The 18228-nt window shown below is 39.0% G+C and overlaps 1 protein-coding gene across 1 annotated transcript in view; it reads right to left on the minus strand.

Annotated features, from left to right (window-relative positions):
- Positions 1 to 342: 342 nt before the first annotated feature.
- The window catches only part of DNAJC12 (DnaJ heat shock protein family (Hsp40) member C12), a 40389-nt gene continuing 22503 nt past the window's right edge, over positions 343 to 18228 (minus strand). The window contains exons 4-5 of the mRNA XM_074232367.1: positions 5967 to 6168; positions 343 to 1049 (exon numbers count right to left, since the gene is read on the minus strand). Coding sequence (XP_074088468.1) covers positions 955 to 1049; positions 5967 to 6168 — 297 coding nt within the window. The 3' untranslated portion in view covers positions 343 to 954. The remainder of the gene's footprint in view (positions 1050 to 5966; positions 6169 to 18228) is intronic.

Consider the following 18228-nt stretch of genomic DNA (forward strand, 5'->3'; position numbering starts at 1 on the left):
TGATTCCTTTCCAGTACTTTTGACAATCCATCAGTTGAGACAGGAAGCAAACTGATAAAAATCACAGTCCCAACTATATTAATGACAAAATGGAAGTAAGTACTGTGGAGTTCATTTTAAAAGGTCCACTGTATTGGAAACTTACTGACAGCTATTAGAAAGTGACTGATGTATTATCATAGGTTTTGAGCAAATATCCCACATTGCAATTTAAGTCAGAAATAGAAGCATGTTTCTTGTGTGATGCACACTAAATTCATCATATAGTCTATAAAACACCAATGAAATATATAAGCATATAAATGTATTTTTAAGATTTAATACTCAACAAACAAATACAACTCAACAACATTTATTAATCCCTGTTATATATAAGGCAACATGCTAAGCACCAAGGATACAATTACAATAACAAAATATACCAATAAATAAAATTCACAAGAAAATAATTATAAGCCACTAGAATTTTCTTTTCTTTTTTTTTGGGGGGGGGCAGTCCAGATCTCTGTGATTTCATCTGTGTGGTGACTTTCTACCATGGAAACTCCACCCTCTGATGTACTCTAGCAACTCTTCCAAAATTTACAATCTTAGGAGAGTCATGAAGGACTCTAAAAGGGAAGTGACTTGACCAGGGTGATACAACCCATATGGGACAGAAACAAGAGTCGAACCTAGGTCTTCCTGATTCCAAAATTGGTTCTCCATCCACAAAGTAATGCAATCTCTTAATACAGGATCTCTCTCAATGCATGTGAATCACCCTCTTCCCAATTTTTATTTCATCACAGACATCGTGGGAATGACTTCATGAGCCATGATACTCAGGCTAAGAGCTCATGTTCTTCTCAACAAAAGCACAAAAAAAAAGAACATAGATCAAAGGACCAAATGGGGCAAACCCTGAAGATGGCAGATGCCTCTTTCTACTTCTATCTCCATTGAAGACGAGATTTATATTTCATAGTTTCTGAATTTACGCAGGAGTTCTGAGGGGGTGTCTCCTGACCAGCGAAAACGAAGATGCCAGCAGTTTCCATCTGGAAAGCCTTTAAAAGAGAAAAATCCACTTTTATAAATCAAAGTTAGGAAGGGCAAGAGCAGAGTTTCTAGGTTGGTGGGGATTTTGGAGGTCATCCAGTCCTACCTAGGTCTTAACAAGAATCTCTACTGTATTATGCCAAAAGCTTAATGCTTTCCCCCACACCCTCACCAGAAGAATTGCTGGGGATAACATTCATTTTTAATTAATCAATATTTTCTTACATCAAACAAACTTGCTTCTCTGAAGCTTCTGTCTATTGCTCCAACTACATAAGGTCATAGATCTCCATCTCGGAGGGACTTTAGAAAGCATCCAATCCAACCTTCACAGCTGACAGATGAGGAAACTCACTCAAGGTCTCACAGGCAGAAAGCTTTGGGGAACCTTTGACTCCAGAGCATCATCCTGCCTACCCAGGGTCTTTTTGAGGCCAACAAGTCAAACCTGCCTTCCATAGGAAGTCCTGTCTCCTCTTATCCAAGATAAACATTCCAATTCATCCCATTTTCCCCCTTTGATGACCTTGAGTCCCTTCCCCAATGAAGTTTATCAAGCTTATTCATGTCGTCCCTAAAATGTAGAAGGATATAACAACATTTCACTTCAACAACTGAATTGTCAAGTACATATACATCTTCAGAATGAATTCTTGCCTTGGAAAGTGACTGTTAATTAAAATAAGTATAACTTGAAACCAGGGTTTAGCTGATGGGAGAACCCCAAAAGATTTCAAATACTAGGGCATATCTAGAGCATGTGATATTGAGAAACATGTCCAACTTCACCAGTAAAATGCTAGAGTTTTGATCTGGAGATAACTGATCTGGAAGTCTGGATTCAAATCCTATCTCTGATACTTAGTAGCTGCATACTCTTAGAAAAGTCATTTCTCCTCTCTGAGCCTCAGTTTTCTCATTTGTGAAATGAAGATGCTAAGCCACCTTGCACTTGCCTACCTTATGGTGTTATGAAGAAACTATTCATGTGCTATAGAAATGTGATGATCAAAACTGTAACAAGGATGAAGTGTTTCCTCATGTGAAGGGTTTGGATATGGAGGAATGTCATTGCTGCCCTCTCAAGTTGGTACTCGATACCAGTGGGCACATCCTAGGTACCCAGGGATCCCCTGTAGTTAAAGGTCTGAGAGGAGGAAAAGGACAGTCAAGAAAGGGAAGTTCATCCCAGAACAAGTAAAATGTGTGTTCTGTCATGATTTGTCACTATCAAACACAACCTCTCCAAATTCAGAAATCTGACAATTGTCAGGGAATCCTGGGAAAAAACTCACCACAGGACCAATTTTCATCCAAACAAAGCACATTATGAACATTGCATTACCACTGTAGACTCTCTACTCCTAGCAGGAACCTGGGAGGAAGGGAATTCTCATCATCCCAGAGGTCAGCACCATAAATCAGCTTGACTAAACTTTCGTTAAAATAAATCTCTGAATTTGTGCCACAGGACTGAGTGTGAACAAAGAAGGGAGGAAAATGGAAACTGCAGGAAGCAGAAATGTAACTTCAGACGCTAATCATTGGAGTCAAGAATAAAAAACCCCAATCGCATCTGTATCCCAAAGTGATCAAAGGAAAAGGAAAAGGACCAATATGTTCACATTTTTTAGAGGCAGCAAAGAATTACAAATTGAGGGGATGTTCATCAATTGAGGAATGGTTGAACAATTTGTATTATATATTTGTAAGGGAATACTATTTGTGCTATAAGAAAGGACAAAGAGGAAGGTTTCAGAAAAACTTGGGAAGATCTATATGAACTGATACAAAGTGAATAGAAACAGAAGAGTGTACAAAGTAATAGCAGTATGTAAAGATGATTAACTGTGAAAGACTTCGCTACTCTAATCAATACAATGATCAGAGATAATCCCAAAACACTCATGATGAAAAATGTTATCTACCTCCAGAGAGAAAAACTGATGAATTCTGAATACATGAGTCATAGGCTTTTTTCATTTTATCTTGCTTATTTTTTTCAATATGGCTAAAATGTAAATGTTTCTCATGTCTTCATGTGTATATCATTGCTTGCCTTCTCAGTGGATAGGGAAGTGACTATAAAAAGTGAGAAAATTTAGAACTCAAAATAAAAAAAAATTATTTTAAATATTTAGAGCTCCTAATAAAAGTTTTGCACATTTTTGGTCAGAAAAACCAAAGTTGACTGCATTAGTAATGGGGGACTCACAGGATGAAAACTCCTCTCTTGATGAAATTGGCCACTCATCTTAAAGAGCTTCCCAGGACACTGAGAGGGGAAGTGACTCTCCCAGGGTCACACAACCAGGAGGGTCAGAAGAAGGACCTGAATACAGGACTTCCTTACTCTATCTGTTCTGCCAATCTCCCTCTCATCCTACCCACGCTTTGTAGATCAAAACCACACTTTTGACTTTAGCATAAAAAAATGGAAACAACACAAGTGCTCACAGGTGAGGGAATGACTAAATAGCCTGGCATAGGAATGTAATGGAACATTACCACATTATGAAAGGTGAGGAATTCAGAGATATGTGCTAAAAATGATAATGGGAACAGGGGTGGGGGAAGCAAGAATAAGGCAACTATATAAACAATAGCCAGAACAGCATAAACAAAACCAATAACCTAAAAATAATGACTAAACCTGGCTCCAGAGGGTTAATGATATTTTTTTAAAGAATTTCTCTCCTCTCAGCAAAGTGGTGGGGGACCACAGATGTAGATACTGTATATATATATTGTCAAACATTGTGGTGCTTTATTCAACTTCACTGTTTTTCTTTTTTTTTTTCTTTTATAGAGGAGAATTCTGAGCAGATGGCATTGGGAAGTATCTGAGGCAAGAAGAAAAACCAAAAAAACATGCATGAATAGCTACATTTATGTTTTCAAAGGGAACAAACATAAACTTCAGACCACAGTGCATGATACATACACATTTCAGGAGCTATTTTTCATATTTTTCATCTTTACCAAAGAGCTCAAATGAGATTGAGAATATTGGTTGACAGTCTGCCCGAGGTTGTATAAAAGGAAGCCACCGCCACAGATGTCAAGCACCTGGGGCTTGCAGGAGATTAAAAAGGGCACCAGAGAGGAATACATGAGAAATATCACCAAGCTTTGTAAAATCTACTCCAATGCTTTTTAATTTCTTTGAATGTTGGAGCCATGAAAACTGTCACATTGCCAGAAAACAAAATTCTCTGTGATTATGCAGAGAGCATGCTGGGAGAGAGCTCAGTGCCTCTCATAACAGAGAGGTTCCATTTGAAAGACAGCAGGAAAACAAAGGTCAGCATCAGCATCCACAGAATTCTTTCATTCTCCAGATCTGCTGTTCAAAAAAAAGATACCCATCATGTTTTCACTTTCACTCAAAGTAATGGCGCACCCAAGTCCAGGTTCAATGATCACCTCCAATGGAAAATCTCTGAACAGCCAGGTGGCTCAGTAGGTAGAGTGCCAGCCCTGGAATGAGGAAGACTCATCTTCCTGGATTCAAATCTGGCCTCAGATACTTTCTAGCTGTGTGACCCTGGGCAAGTCATTTAACCCTGTTTGCCTCAGTTTCCTCACCTTGGCAAATCTCTCCAAGTATCTTTAGCAAGAAGATGTCCCTAATGAAGTCATGAAGAGTATGGACACAACTGAAAAATGACTGGACACTCTACCAGTACAGATCAGCACCTCTGCTGCAGGAGAGAGCAGCCAACTCACAGAGAGATGAAATGATTTGTCTAAAACCCTTAGGTAGTAGAAATAGCAGAAACTGGGGGAAAGCATTCCAACTCAGGTATTGGAGAAGACTTAGGTTCAAGTGTGATTTCTGACTGAAAAACACATCTGGTCAAAAATACCTCCTTTTCCCTTCATTGAACAAAATGTCTATGTGTTTATGTTAGTAATGAGTCTTTGCTTTCTCCTTTTTTTAACCTGATCTGTGATATCATCTGTGTAAGGAGCTCCCAGTGGGAAATCTGTGCCCATCAGCCCCGATTAGCAAAGGCTAGCTGAATTGTCTGGGGCTTAGAGAGAGAGTCCCACAGCCAGTATGGCAGAGGCGAGATTAAAACCAGTATCTTCTTGACCCTGGGGCCACCCCCTTGCCAATTCCATCCCATGACCTTGATTTCTCACAGATGCTAATTACAAAGCTGTCTCTCAAAATTTAATATCATTATAGGGCAAACCTCAGCTATGTGGCATTGGGTTTCTTTTATAATATTTCAATAGCTCCTTTTCAATATAGTTGGTTTCTTTTGGAGTTTTATCTTATACACTTAAAAACAGAAGGGGCATATAGGCTTCCTCACCTATCCCAAGGAGTCTATGACTCAAAGCTAAAGAATCCTTTCTGTAGGGGACAGGGTTTGAATGGCTTGATTCCATGGGCATAATCCAATTGGAAGAGAGCATCCTTGAGTGAGGACACTCCCTCTCCCAATATCCTCTGCACCTTCTTGGAAGCTTAGAGCCTTAAAGAGTTACAGAGGGTAGTGATGTCAAACTCAGATAGAAATGAGACCATTAAATAGGTTCTCTGCTGACTACAGATTGACTTTGAAAGTCTTATATTAATATTATCTATGTATTATTGGATTTTAATTTATTTTGTTGGATGCTTCCCAATTACATTTTAATCTGGTTCCAGTGCCAGCAGACAGAGTCTTTGACATCTCTAGCCTATAGTACTGACTTATCCAGTCATATGTGATTGGACAGGAAACACCAGAAGCAACACTTGAACCCAGATCTTCCTGGCTTCCAGGCCAGTTCTGTATCCACCACTAAAAACTACCATTCAATGTCACCAAAAAGATGAAGAATGGGTGGAAATATACACTAGTCTATGGCAGGCTTGTTCTAGTTTTTCCCCTTCTCCCCTCTGGAAACCCACAGTGTCCAGGACTTACTTGAAGAGTCTGGATTTTGTGAGGACCATGACTTATCCACAGGCCCCGGTTCTCCTTCCTCCTTTCTCTCTGTGGCTGAGCTCAGTCCTTTCTTGGCAGATTTTTGCTGGCTTCCTTCCTCATCTGGGAGGCTGTTGCTGTCAGTGGGGTCAGATTCTTGCAGCATCTTTTCTTTCTTATTTCTGACAGCCCAGTGCATAGACTAGAAAAAAATGGAACAAGAGACAAAGGTATGTTGTTTAAAGTGTGTTTTAAGTTTAACTTAAGATGGCCTTGATTCCCTAAGAGATATGTTGTTTAATCATGCCCAAATCTTCAGGAGGTTTTCTTGGAAAGATCCTGAAAGTAGTTTACCATTTCCCTCTCCAGTAGATTAAGGCCATCAGGGTTAAATGATTTAGCCAAGGTCATACAGCTAGTGGATAGATATAATAGACATTATAGATATAGATTATAGATCTATAGAAATAGACATTATATAGATATATAATATTATATCAATATATAATAGATACATAATATGTTCTAGATCTGAGGACAGATATAAATTCAGGTCTTTCTGACTCCAGGGCTGGCCTTCTATCCACTGTACTACCCAGTTATCCCCTCTAGATTAACAGCAACAAATCAGGTTAATTCAGCAAACAGTGATTCACCATTTGGCACAATGATAGGAACATCAAAGTGAGAAGTTAAACTATTTCTGCCCTCAAGAAGCTTACCATATATTACTTGCACTATTACTGCTGCTGCTGCTACTGTTATGCTATGATTACTGCTGCTACTGCTGCTTCCACTGCAGCTTCGAGACTACTACTTCTATTGCTATTTTGCTACTGTTGCTGCTACTATTACTACTGCTATTCTAATAGCTATAATAACAGCTGTTGCTACTACTACTACTACTTCCATAGCTACTTTGCTACTACTGCTGCTACTGATACTATAATAGCTATTGCTGCTGCTGCTATAAAAACTCTTACTACTGAGAAGCTAGGAGACATAGTAGATAGAGTACTGGCCTCGGATTCAGGAGGATGGGAGTTCAAATTCCATCATAGATATTGCCACTTACTGTGTGACCCTGAGCAAGTCACTTAACTCTGATTGTGTCTCATCCTGGGCCATTTCCTGTGGTCCAGATCCATCTCTGGCCATTGCACCCAGATGTCTCTGAGAAAGTGAAATTTTAGTGACCTAGCACAGCCCCCTGCTCCCCCTCACTCATATCCAATTCATGTATTTGTCATGGCATCACCTCCCTGATGTCCTGCTCTTCTTCAAAAATGAAAGAGGGGGCCAGCTAGGTGGCACAGTGGATAGAGCACCAGCCCTGGAGTCAGGAGGACCTGAGTTCAAATCCGACCTCAGACACTTAATAATTGCCTAGCTGTGTAACCTTGGGCAAGGCACTTAACCCCATTGCCTTAAATAAATAAAAAAATTGAAAAGAAAATCTAAGACAAATATGATTATGATTACTACTACTACTGATGCTGCTTCTATTACTACTTTGCTGCTACTACTAGTAAAAATAGTAATAATAGTTAACATTCACATAATGCATTAAGGGTTCCTAGTGCTTTATGTCCTCTCAAAAAGACTGAAAGGTAAAAAAAAAATTTAAAAAGACTGAAAGATAAGTGCCCATTTATCCCCATCTTACAGAAAAAGATTCAGAGAGAGTAAATTACTCTCCACTCAGATGATAGCTCCTTTATAAAAAGACTTCTCTCCCTCCTCAAATTTGCCTGAAATCCTTTTATTGGATCTTTATTTCTTTAGTTTCTATTCCTCCATTCTTTGTATTACATATCCCTATGAACATATATATTCAAGACAGAATGAAAGGAGTAGTGAATAGAGTGATAGAAATTGTAGTCAAAAAGATCAGAGTTTGAATCCTGACTCAGACACTGTGATGCTAGACAATCTTGGGTTCAATTTCCTTTCTGGAACTCAATTTCTTCATCCGTGAAATGAGGGTCTTAAAACATCTAGCACAGACCTCACAGGTTTGTTGTGGGGCTTGGGGGAGATAATGTCTGTGAAGCACTTTGCAAATCTTAAAGCCCTGTAGAAATGTGAATTATTTGATAAAATACTTTTATTTACCTGGTTTAATTGGTTATCAAAGAATCATTTCAGTTCAAATATCCATGCAGACCAATTACTGACGAACTTTGTTTCCCCAACAACAGAGCTTGAACAATGATTTTCAGATAGAAAACTGGTAACATGGACCATAAAGAATCATCTGGAGGCAGCTTGATGACTCAGGGGATAGAATTCCAGACCTCAAGTCAGAAAGACCTGAGTTCAAATCCGGTGTTCAAATCTGGTCTCAGACACTTAATAGCTGTGTGATCCTGGGCAAGTCACTTGACCCTGCTTGTCTAGGTTTCCTCAGATAAGAGGAATATGACCAAACAACATCAACAAAAGAACCTATCTTTCATTGTTCAACTCTATTTAACACCATATGTTTAGATTTTCTCCCGTTCTAGTTTAAGAAGCATCATTAGTGAGAAAAATGTTTCAAAATGAACTCGTTCCAAAAAAAGATAAAATTAACTGCATAAGCACAAAATGGAGATATATCTAGCAAAAATTCATCCTTAAAAAATAAAAAAAAACTAGTGGACTACAAGCTCAATTAATCAACAATGTGATATGACAGACAAAAAAAACAAATAAGCAAAGTCAATCTTAAGACTGTACTAAGAAAACTATAGAGAGGTGCATGATGGTGGGAAGCAGGCTATATCATATAACTAAAGAGGAATATTCTTTCTGAAAAGGAATTGGAGAAAAGGACATCATCAAGGATTTATATGATGGGAAGAAAAGATTAACTAATCACATCAAGAGATGTCAGACTGGTGGTTAGATATTGAAGGAGTATTCCAACAGATATCCTTAGAACTGAAAGAGACTTCCACCATGTTGGGTGGATCCCATTTAGCAAATTTAAGGAGTACACAAGATAGTGGAGCAATAGCCAAGATGCAATCTGCATCCCTGGAGGGAATGTTCAGATTGATGATATTCCAGATCTACTTAAGTGTGAATAATAACATAAACTTCAGAGGGGATGATCCCACTGTAACCTGTGGGACAAAGGAAAGTCTAGAATGTTCTATCCAGGTCTGTGTAAAATGCTTTAAAGGTAGGATATGTCCAAAAGAGGATAATTGAATGAAAGAATGATGCCATAAAATGCTCTATTGTAAGAATTGGAGAGGTCAAATTTAAAGAAGAAATTAGGGATAGGACTGTTATTCTCCAATATTGGAAAGGCTGCCTAGATGAGATATAGCACAGCAAGCTGGATAAAGAACTAGTATCTAAACCAGGAAGACCTGAGGTCAAATCTTGCCTCTGACACATACTGTCTAGGCACCCATAGGAAACTCCTTAAGCTCTCAGTGATCTTTTTCTTTTTTTAGGTTTTTTGCAAGGCAAATGGGGTTAAGTGGCTTGCCCAAGGCCACACAGCTAGGTAATTATTAAGTGTCTGAGACCAGATTTGAACCCAGGTACTCCTGACTCCAGGGCCAGTGCTCTGTTCACTGAACCACCTAGCTGCCAAGCTCTCAGTGATCTTGGAAATTCTCTAATACTATAATTTACAGAGAAAAAGTACCCACTTGCACTGATAGAAGGAGTTTCCTTACTTAATAGATATCAGCTTCAGTCCTATCCCATAACAATAACTATTGTTCTCATTATTAATAAGCATAGATATAATGTGCTTTAAAGTTTGTAAAATGCTTTATACATATTAATTAATTTGATCTTGACAACTAACTCCCTGAGCTCATATCCTGCCAAGGACTTATTAGTTGACCTCATAGCCACTTAACCTCTGTCTGCCTTAACTGTAATTTCTGTTACAGTAACTATAAAATGAGGACAATAATAGAATCTACTTTGTGATGAAAATCAAATATTATATTTGTAAAAAGCATTTATTATAGTGACTGACACACAGTAGGCACTATTTTATATGTTTAATTCCCTCCCCTTTTGTTCTCCTATCAGATATATCCCCGTGTTGGCTTGGCTGAACTGTTTTTGTTACTAGGGAAGGCTCCTAGACAAGGGAAGGAAGAAAGTATGGGAAAAAATGGCCAATGTAAACAAAGCATCAAGAAAAGCTTTTTTAAATTATTTGAAATGGTTTTCTTGTATTTGGTAAAATGCTAGCTCTGTGTAAATAGGAATAGTCTTTATTATCACCATATTAGGCTATGTGTCTTATTCTTAGCCCTGAATTCTTTTGTCTCTGATGCAAGGAGCTTACAGTCTGATGGAGGGAAAAACAAGAACTATAAAGTAAGGGACAGTGAAATAAGGGATGGACTGAGCTTACTTTCGCTGAGTCCAACTTCTGATTTTGGTACTACCTTGTGTGACCTTGATCAAGTCCCTTCCTCTCCTTGGGTCTTAGTATCCCCATCTATGACATGAGGGGGGTTATTGGGCAAATTCCAAGGGTACTCTCATTTTTAAATCTGTGATCCTATGAGTTTTATAGTTTTTTATTACAATTTTAAAAAATAATAAATTCATTTGCTTTTTTTACAAACATGACCCTTGATTGATTTTTACTCAGGAGTCATCCAAATAGAAGGAAAAAAAAAATTCCCCTTCTCTATTTTAAGGAAATACAGAATGAAATTTGCTCAAATAGCTCTGGAACAGGACTCTGGGGTTCTGACCACATTCAGATCCTGATAGCAGTCTAGGCCCCCCCATAGAATAGCAGGGCCCCCCACCTCAGCCCTGTGGCAAAGGGGAGTGCATATGGTCATTCACAGACCAGGAGGGAGGACAGAGCCTCACACACTGAGACCCTTGTGGGAATGTCCCAAAAGCTCAGGAAGTACCCCAAAACCAGGCCCAGGCTGGGAAAATGAGCAAGCAGAGAAATAAGAGGAACACCATTGAGAAATATTTTGCAAATGAGCCCAAGAAGGATCAAAACGCTCAGTCTGAAGATGAGGAAGCACAAGCTCCTGCATCTAAAGACTCCAAGAAAAAACAGAAATTGGGCTCAGGCTATGACAGAGCTCAAAAAAGACTTTGAAAATCAAATGAGGGAGTAGGAAGAAAAACTTGGAAAAGAAATGAGAGAGATGCAGGAAAAACATGAAAATGAAGTCAGCAGCTTAGTTGAGGAAATCCAAAAAAATACTGAAGAAAATAGCATGCTAAAAACTAGCTTAGGTCAGATGGATGAAACAGTTCAAAAAGTTATTGAGGAGAAAAATGCTTTTAAAAGCAAAATTGGCCAGATGGAAAAAGAGATAAGAAAACTCTCTGAGGAGAACAAATCCTTCAGACAATAGAATTCAGGGATATTGATGAATTTACCAGAAGTCAGGAATCAATACTTCAAAACCAAAAAATGAAAAATTAGAAGAAAATGTGAAATATCTCATTGAAAAAAACAACTGATATGGAAAACAAACTTAGGAAAGATAATTTAAAAATTATTGAAATACCTGAAAGTCATGATCAGGAAAAGAACCTTGACATCATTTTCAAAGAATTACTACAGGAAAATTGCCCTGATATTCTAGAAGCATAGGGCAAAATAAAAATGGAGAGAATCCACAGATCCCTCCAAGAAAGAGATCCCAAAAAACCAACCCCTAGGGATATTATAGCCAAGTTCCAGAACTCCCAAGTCAAAGAGAAAATATTACAAGCAGCCAGAAGGACACAGTTCAAATATCGTGGAGCTGCAGTCAGGATCACACAGGACTTAGCAGCAACTACATTGGAAGCTCGTACGGCTTGGGATATAATATACCAGAAGGCAAAAGAGCTTAGAATGCAGCCAAGAATTAACTACCCAGCAAGGCTGAATGTCCTCTTCCAGGGAAAAAGATGGACTTTCAATGAACCAGGGGAATTTCAAATGTTCCTTTTCGAATGGCCAGAGCTGAACAGAAGGTTTGTTCTTCAGATACAGGACTCAGGTGAAGCATAGAGAGTGGAGGAGAAGGGGAAAATATGAGGGACTTAATGAGCATGAACTGCATGTATTCCTGCATAGAAAAATGACACTGATAATACTCATATGAATGAATAACTTAGTTAACAGAGTAGGTAGAGGGAGCTTTCATAGTTGAAGCACAGGAGAAAGCTGAATTCGAAGATAAAATATGGTGTAAAAATGGAGTCAATAGAAAAAAAGGGAAACGTAATGGGAGAAAGAAAAAGGAGAGGAGGAATAGGCCAAGATATTTCATATAATAAAATTTTTCTTTATTAAATGAGCTATTGCAATGATATGGAAGGGGGGAGGCAAGGGGGGGATGAGGGAACCTTTGCTCTCATCAGAGGTGGCTAGGAGAGGAAACAGCATATATGCTCAATGGGGTATAGACATCTGGAGTAAGAAGGAGGGGGGAGCAGGGGGAAGGGGTGGGGATGTGAATAAAGGAGGAGAGGATGGACCATGGGAGGAGAGTGGTCAGATATAACACATTTTCTTTTTTACTTCTTGCAAGGGGCTGGGATTGGAAGGCCTGCCCAGGACCATAGGGCCAGGTGGATTCTGGGCCTAAGGGGTGGTATGGGGGCTCAGGGCTTCTTGGCCCCAGGACCAGGGATCTGTCTGCTGTGCCACTCAGCTACCCTACAGCAGAGTCAGAGTGAAAGGAGAGAGAAAATACAGTACATGTTAGTGGAGAAATAAGAAAGGAGGGAGTTGCGATCAGCAATGGCAACAGTGGAAAAATATGGAAGTAACTTTTGGGATGGACTTACCATAAAGAATGTAATCCAACCATGACAGAGTTGTTGGTGTTGGAACAAAGGCTGAAGCACATTTTTTATTACTATTATTTGGGCGAGGGTGCAGGGCAAATGGGGCTGGGTGGCCTGCCTGGAGATGCATAGCAGCATGATCATTGTCTGAGGCCAGATTTGGCTTAAGGGCCAATACTCTGTCCACCACCCAGCTACCCCTACTATTATTACTATTTTATTTTATTTTGGGTCTTTTTTCCCCCTTCTTTTTGGTTTTTGCAGGGCAGTGAGGTTCAGGTGGCTTGCATGTCACATGGCTGGGTGATTGTTGGGTGTATGGGGCTGGATGTGGGCTCCGGTGCTCATGGCTCCAGGGCTGGTGCTTCGTCCATTGCGCCACCTGGTCATACCTACAATTATTACTATTAATTTTTTTAATTTTAATTTTTTTCTCTCCCCTTTACTTTATCGCTCAAGCAAGTCTATATTTATGGGGGAGGGGGTATTTCATTTACTCTTAAGAATATTTTATTAATGTAAAAAAATTTGTACAAAATGAGAATAAAATAATTTTTTAAAAAGGTTAAAAAAAAAGAAATTTGCTCAAATATAATTAGACTTTCTGCAAGTAATTCATTTCTAAATTCATAAAGATTTTCCCTTAGACACCTAAATGTCATGCAGAACACAAGTGACTTCAAGGGAACTGTCCTTAGCAGCATGATTCATTTCCATTCAATGAAAAGCAATAAAAGTTCATGGTACTCGCAGTGAAGAGGAAGGTTCAGCAGAGAGGAAGAGAGTGGGGCAGATCTAGGCAACCAACCAGTTCAACTCATAATTCAGAGAGTCAATAGGTCATCTAATGGAACTGCTCAAATGGAAAGACATTGAACATCAGAACCACAAACTGATTAGTCCATTGAAGATTATTCTTTTAAAAATTCTAATTAATGAATTCACTGACATCAGATCATAGATTTAGAGCATTAAAGGAACCTTAGAATCATCTAGTTTAAGCCCCTCATTTTACAGATAAGGAAATTGAGACCCAGAGAGTTTCAGATACTTGTCCATGGCCATATAAGTAGTAACTGGCAGAGTCAAGATTTAAACTCAGAGCCTCTGACAAGGGACTCCAAGTCCAGCTCTAAATCTTGACATGCCATAAATTTACTAGTGCTGGAAGGAATGGACCATCATCAAGACCAACCCTCTTATTTGACAGATGAAGAAATAGGAACCCAAAGAAATGAAAGGATTTCATTTCACAGGTAGTAACAGCAAAGCCAGTACTGGAACCCAGGAATTCTAACCATTTTACACTGTTAATTTTTTAAGGTTTTGGGGGGGCGGGGCAAGGCAATGGGGTTAAGTGAGTTGTCCAAGGTCACACAGCTAGGTATGTATTAAGTGTGTGAGGTCTCATTTGAATTCAGGTCCTCCTGATTCCAGGGCCTGTGCTCTACTAGGTCACCCAGCTGCCTTCCTTAAGGTTTTTTTTTTATTAGCAAATTCTTTCCTTTGAAATTATACTGGGGGGGGGGGGAATAAGCCTATTCCATCTCCATGACAACAAGCTTTCCAGAAGTGTGAGAAGGAAAGGGAGGGGAAATTTAATGATTTGAATATGTATCATCTTACTGATAACCCCTGTTGATTTTAGTTTGGGCCTCAGTGAGTGAATTTTTCACTCTTTCATCCATAAAAGGCAGTGTATGACTAGAAGGATGAGTAAACAAAAAACAAAAATCCACTGGTCATTTCCTGAAAGAAATCTCAAAATTAAAACTCCTAGGAACATCATAGCTGAAATTGAGAGCTTCCAGGTCAAAGAAAAATACAGAAGGCAGCAAGAAGGAAAGAATTCGGATGTGGAGGAGCCATAGTCAGGACACACATGATATAGTAGCTACCAATATCAAATAAAATAATAATACCTCCATTACTTCAGATCCAGAAGTAGAAGGAAGTAAAATGGGCACCCACATAGAATACACATAAATGGGAGAAAGAAAAGAGAAGTGCTAACAACAGATATGGTTTGCTTTTGCTTTTTATTTTAAAAAATAATTATTTTAATGCCCAAATTCTCCCCCAGATTTGGGTTAAGTCTAGGTTCATGATTAACAAAGGTTTCTTGCCTCCATTGAACAGTTGCTAGCCAAAAGAACAATTTCTGAACCTGAAAGGATCATAGTTTTAGAACTGGAGGGGATCCTAGAGGCCTTTAAATTCAATTTCCTTATTTTACAGATGAGAAAACTGAGGTTCAGAGATTGTGACATGCCCAGGGTCAAACAACTAAGCATCTGAGACAAGACTTAATCTCGTGTTCCCAACTTCAAGTCTAACCTTGTTCAATACCCAAACTGGAGCTGAGCAGATTTGAAAGAGCCTTTAGGAATCATCATCTTATTTATACTCATAAGAACCTGTAAAGTAGGTACTGTTATTATCTTCATTTTCAGGTGGAGAAACTGAGGAAGATCAGGGTCACACAACTTATAAATGTCTGAGACTAAATTGAAATCTAGGTCTTCCTGACTCAATGTCCAGTCCTCCATCCACTGGGCTGCCTAGAAGTCTAGAAGTGTCTGTCATTCTTTGAGACTACAAAGCCCCTTCCATATATTATTTTACTTGGTCCTTACAGCAAAACTGACACAGATTATCCATATGAGTTTCCACAGTAAAAATTCCATACACTGATGACATAGTGGGAATTATTTTTTTTAAGAAAGAAAAGAAGGAAGGAAGAAAGGAAGGAAAAAAGGAAGGGGGGAAGGAAGAGAGGGAGAAAGAAAGAAAGGAAGGAAGGAAGGGGGAGGGAGGAAGGGTGCGAGGGGGTGGAAAGAAAGAGGGATAGGGAGGGAGGAAGGAAGGGGGAAGGAAGGAAGGAAGGAAGGAAGGAAGGAAGGAAGGAAGGAAGGAAGGAAGGAAGGAAGGAAGGAAGGAAGGAAGGAAAAGAAACTTCAAAGTACTATAGAAATTGAAACTATTGCTATCATCACTGTTACCACCACAAAAGAATCATTTTTACTTGATTTTTACTTGGTCCAGTCCTCTGTGGATGCCTCCCCATGACAAGGTGACCCTGAGTTATTGCAAATTATGCCAGGACAGTTTAAGTCCTTCCATTATGAGAGGCATTGAGAATGGGCCAAGGTTGGATTTTACATCTGTCATCCAAGGAAAACCACCTAAACACAGAAAGGCTCAGTTCCTCAAAAAGGGTGGCATGAATTTTTCATGCATGAAAATGTCATTCTATCATAGATTTAGATGTAGAGTGCCTTAGAAGTCACTAAACTGGGGCAGGTAGGTGGTGCTGTGAATAGAGCACCACCACTGGAATCAAAAAGACCTGAGTTCAAATTTGACCTTAGACACTTACTAGCTTTGTAACACTGAGCAAGTCACTTAACCCCAATTGCCTCCAAGAAGAAACTGAGAACTCCACTGAGTGGAGACCCTTCATTTGAGAGAATTGCTCTTGGAGCAATTCCCTGAGGGGTTGTGATTGGCATCCAAGAGTTATAGGCAGAGTAAAGGTGATTTGAACACTACCATTCCCAAACACGTTGTAGACAAAAAAAAATCCTATCTACCTAAAGCAAACACAACAGTAACAAACCCTAGAGTCAACATAACCTGGGCATAATATATCCAAACATGTTTAGTTTCCTCATCTGTTTAAAGAGAAAAAATAAAATGAAAGAGATAGGACTTCAAACACATTCGATTACATAATGTGAGAATCAGGAGCCAGAGGAGAGAGAGTCCATGAAAATGAGAGAGCAACAAAGACTGGCCACTTTTGAATGGATGGACTGTGCTGCACAAAGACCAGTTTCGATACCTCTGGACCATCAATAAAAACCAAATATCAGTAGAATTTGAGCCAAGCTATCCATCTTAACTTTGTCAATAAGACACAGCATTCAGCTAGCAAGATACAAGATGAATTACTGGAGGACCCAGGGAAGCTCATGGTTAAGCAAAAGCTTCAGTTTGGGGTTTGCTGGGTTTGTAGATCTGGTTTGTATTGAGGTTCGGGCTTTTGGTGGGGAGGAGGCTTTTTTTCAGTAGGGGATATATTGAGATTACAAATGGAAAAAGGTGGTGAACATCTAATGCAAAAGATCCACAAATTAGTAGTAAGTTTCTGGAGGAGAACTGATTAAAAAAAAAAAATCCACAGCTAAATCAACATTCTCTGTAAAGGAAGTAAATGACAGAAATGAGCAAAAAATGAACTATACATGAAAGAAGGTAGAGTTATTTATTCTATTCAGTGATTTGAACTTGACTTTAGTAAGGAGAATTATTAAAGGACATAAGATTTATTTTCATACACAAGAGACTGGAATACAGTCAGAGCAGGCAGAGCCATATTTAATTTATCTATGCTTAGAATTCACACACACACACAGCCACCACCAAATGTCATCAAACAAGTATGGATGAAGAGAGACAACTGGTATTCATTTCTAATTGAATGAGCTGAGTTACTGTAATAAGAGATTTACTTTTGGTCATTTGTATAGTTATTAAACATCCTTTTGGGGAAACTAACACAAAGGATGTTAACTTTCCAAAAGAAACAACTGTTACTGTATTGACAGTTAATTTGGAAAAAAAATCATTTAAACTAAGGAATAATTACTACAGGGCAGCTAGGTGGTGTAGTGGATAGAGCACTGGCCCTGGAGTCAGGTGTACCTGAGTTCAAATCCAACCTCAGACACTTAATAATTACCTAGCTGTGTGGCCTTGGGCAAGCCACTTAACCCCAATGCCTTGCAAAAACCTAAAAAAAAAATTTTAAAAAAAGGAATAATCACTAGAGAAAGAAAAAAACTGCATTTTCAATTTTGTGTTTTTAATATATTCATTTGATCAGTAAGCATTAATTAAGTGCCTACTAAGTATCTGTACTAAGAACTAGGAAGACAGGATAGTGCAGACTCTATGGAAACCCTCTGAATACAAGATGAGACAAAAGACCTGCCCACAAGGAGCTCACAATCTAAAGAGACAACAAAAAAACAACTAACCCAGGAAAGGCAATAGAATTAAGAGGGGTTGAGAAAGGCTTCCTGTGGGTTTTGGGGTTTTTTTCCTAGGTTTTTGCAAGGCAAATGAGGTTAAGTGGCTTACCCAAGGTCACACGGCTAGGTAATTATTAAGTGTCTGAGACCAGATTTGAACCCAGGTACTCCTGACTCCAATGTCGGTACTTTATCCACTACATCACCTAGCTGCCCGGTTTTAGCTGGGACCTGAAGGAAGTTTGGAGGCAGAGAGGAAAAGTGGAATTCCAGGAATGGGAAAAGGGAATTAAAAGACCTGGATGGAGGAGATATCCTGTCTTGTTTGAGGAACATCCAAAAAAGTCATTTCACTGGATCAAAGGGAGGAAGATGTAAAAAGACTGGAAGGCAATAGACTGGAACAGCAGAGATTTTATATTTGATCCCAAAGGTGATAAGGC

This window comes from Macrotis lagotis, chromosome 4 (genome assembly GCF_037893015.1).
Source record: "Macrotis lagotis isolate mMagLag1 chromosome 4, bilby.v1.9.chrom.fasta, whole genome shotgun sequence".
Lineage (NCBI taxonomy): Eukaryota > Metazoa > Chordata > Mammalia > Peramelemorphia > Peramelidae > Macrotis > Macrotis lagotis.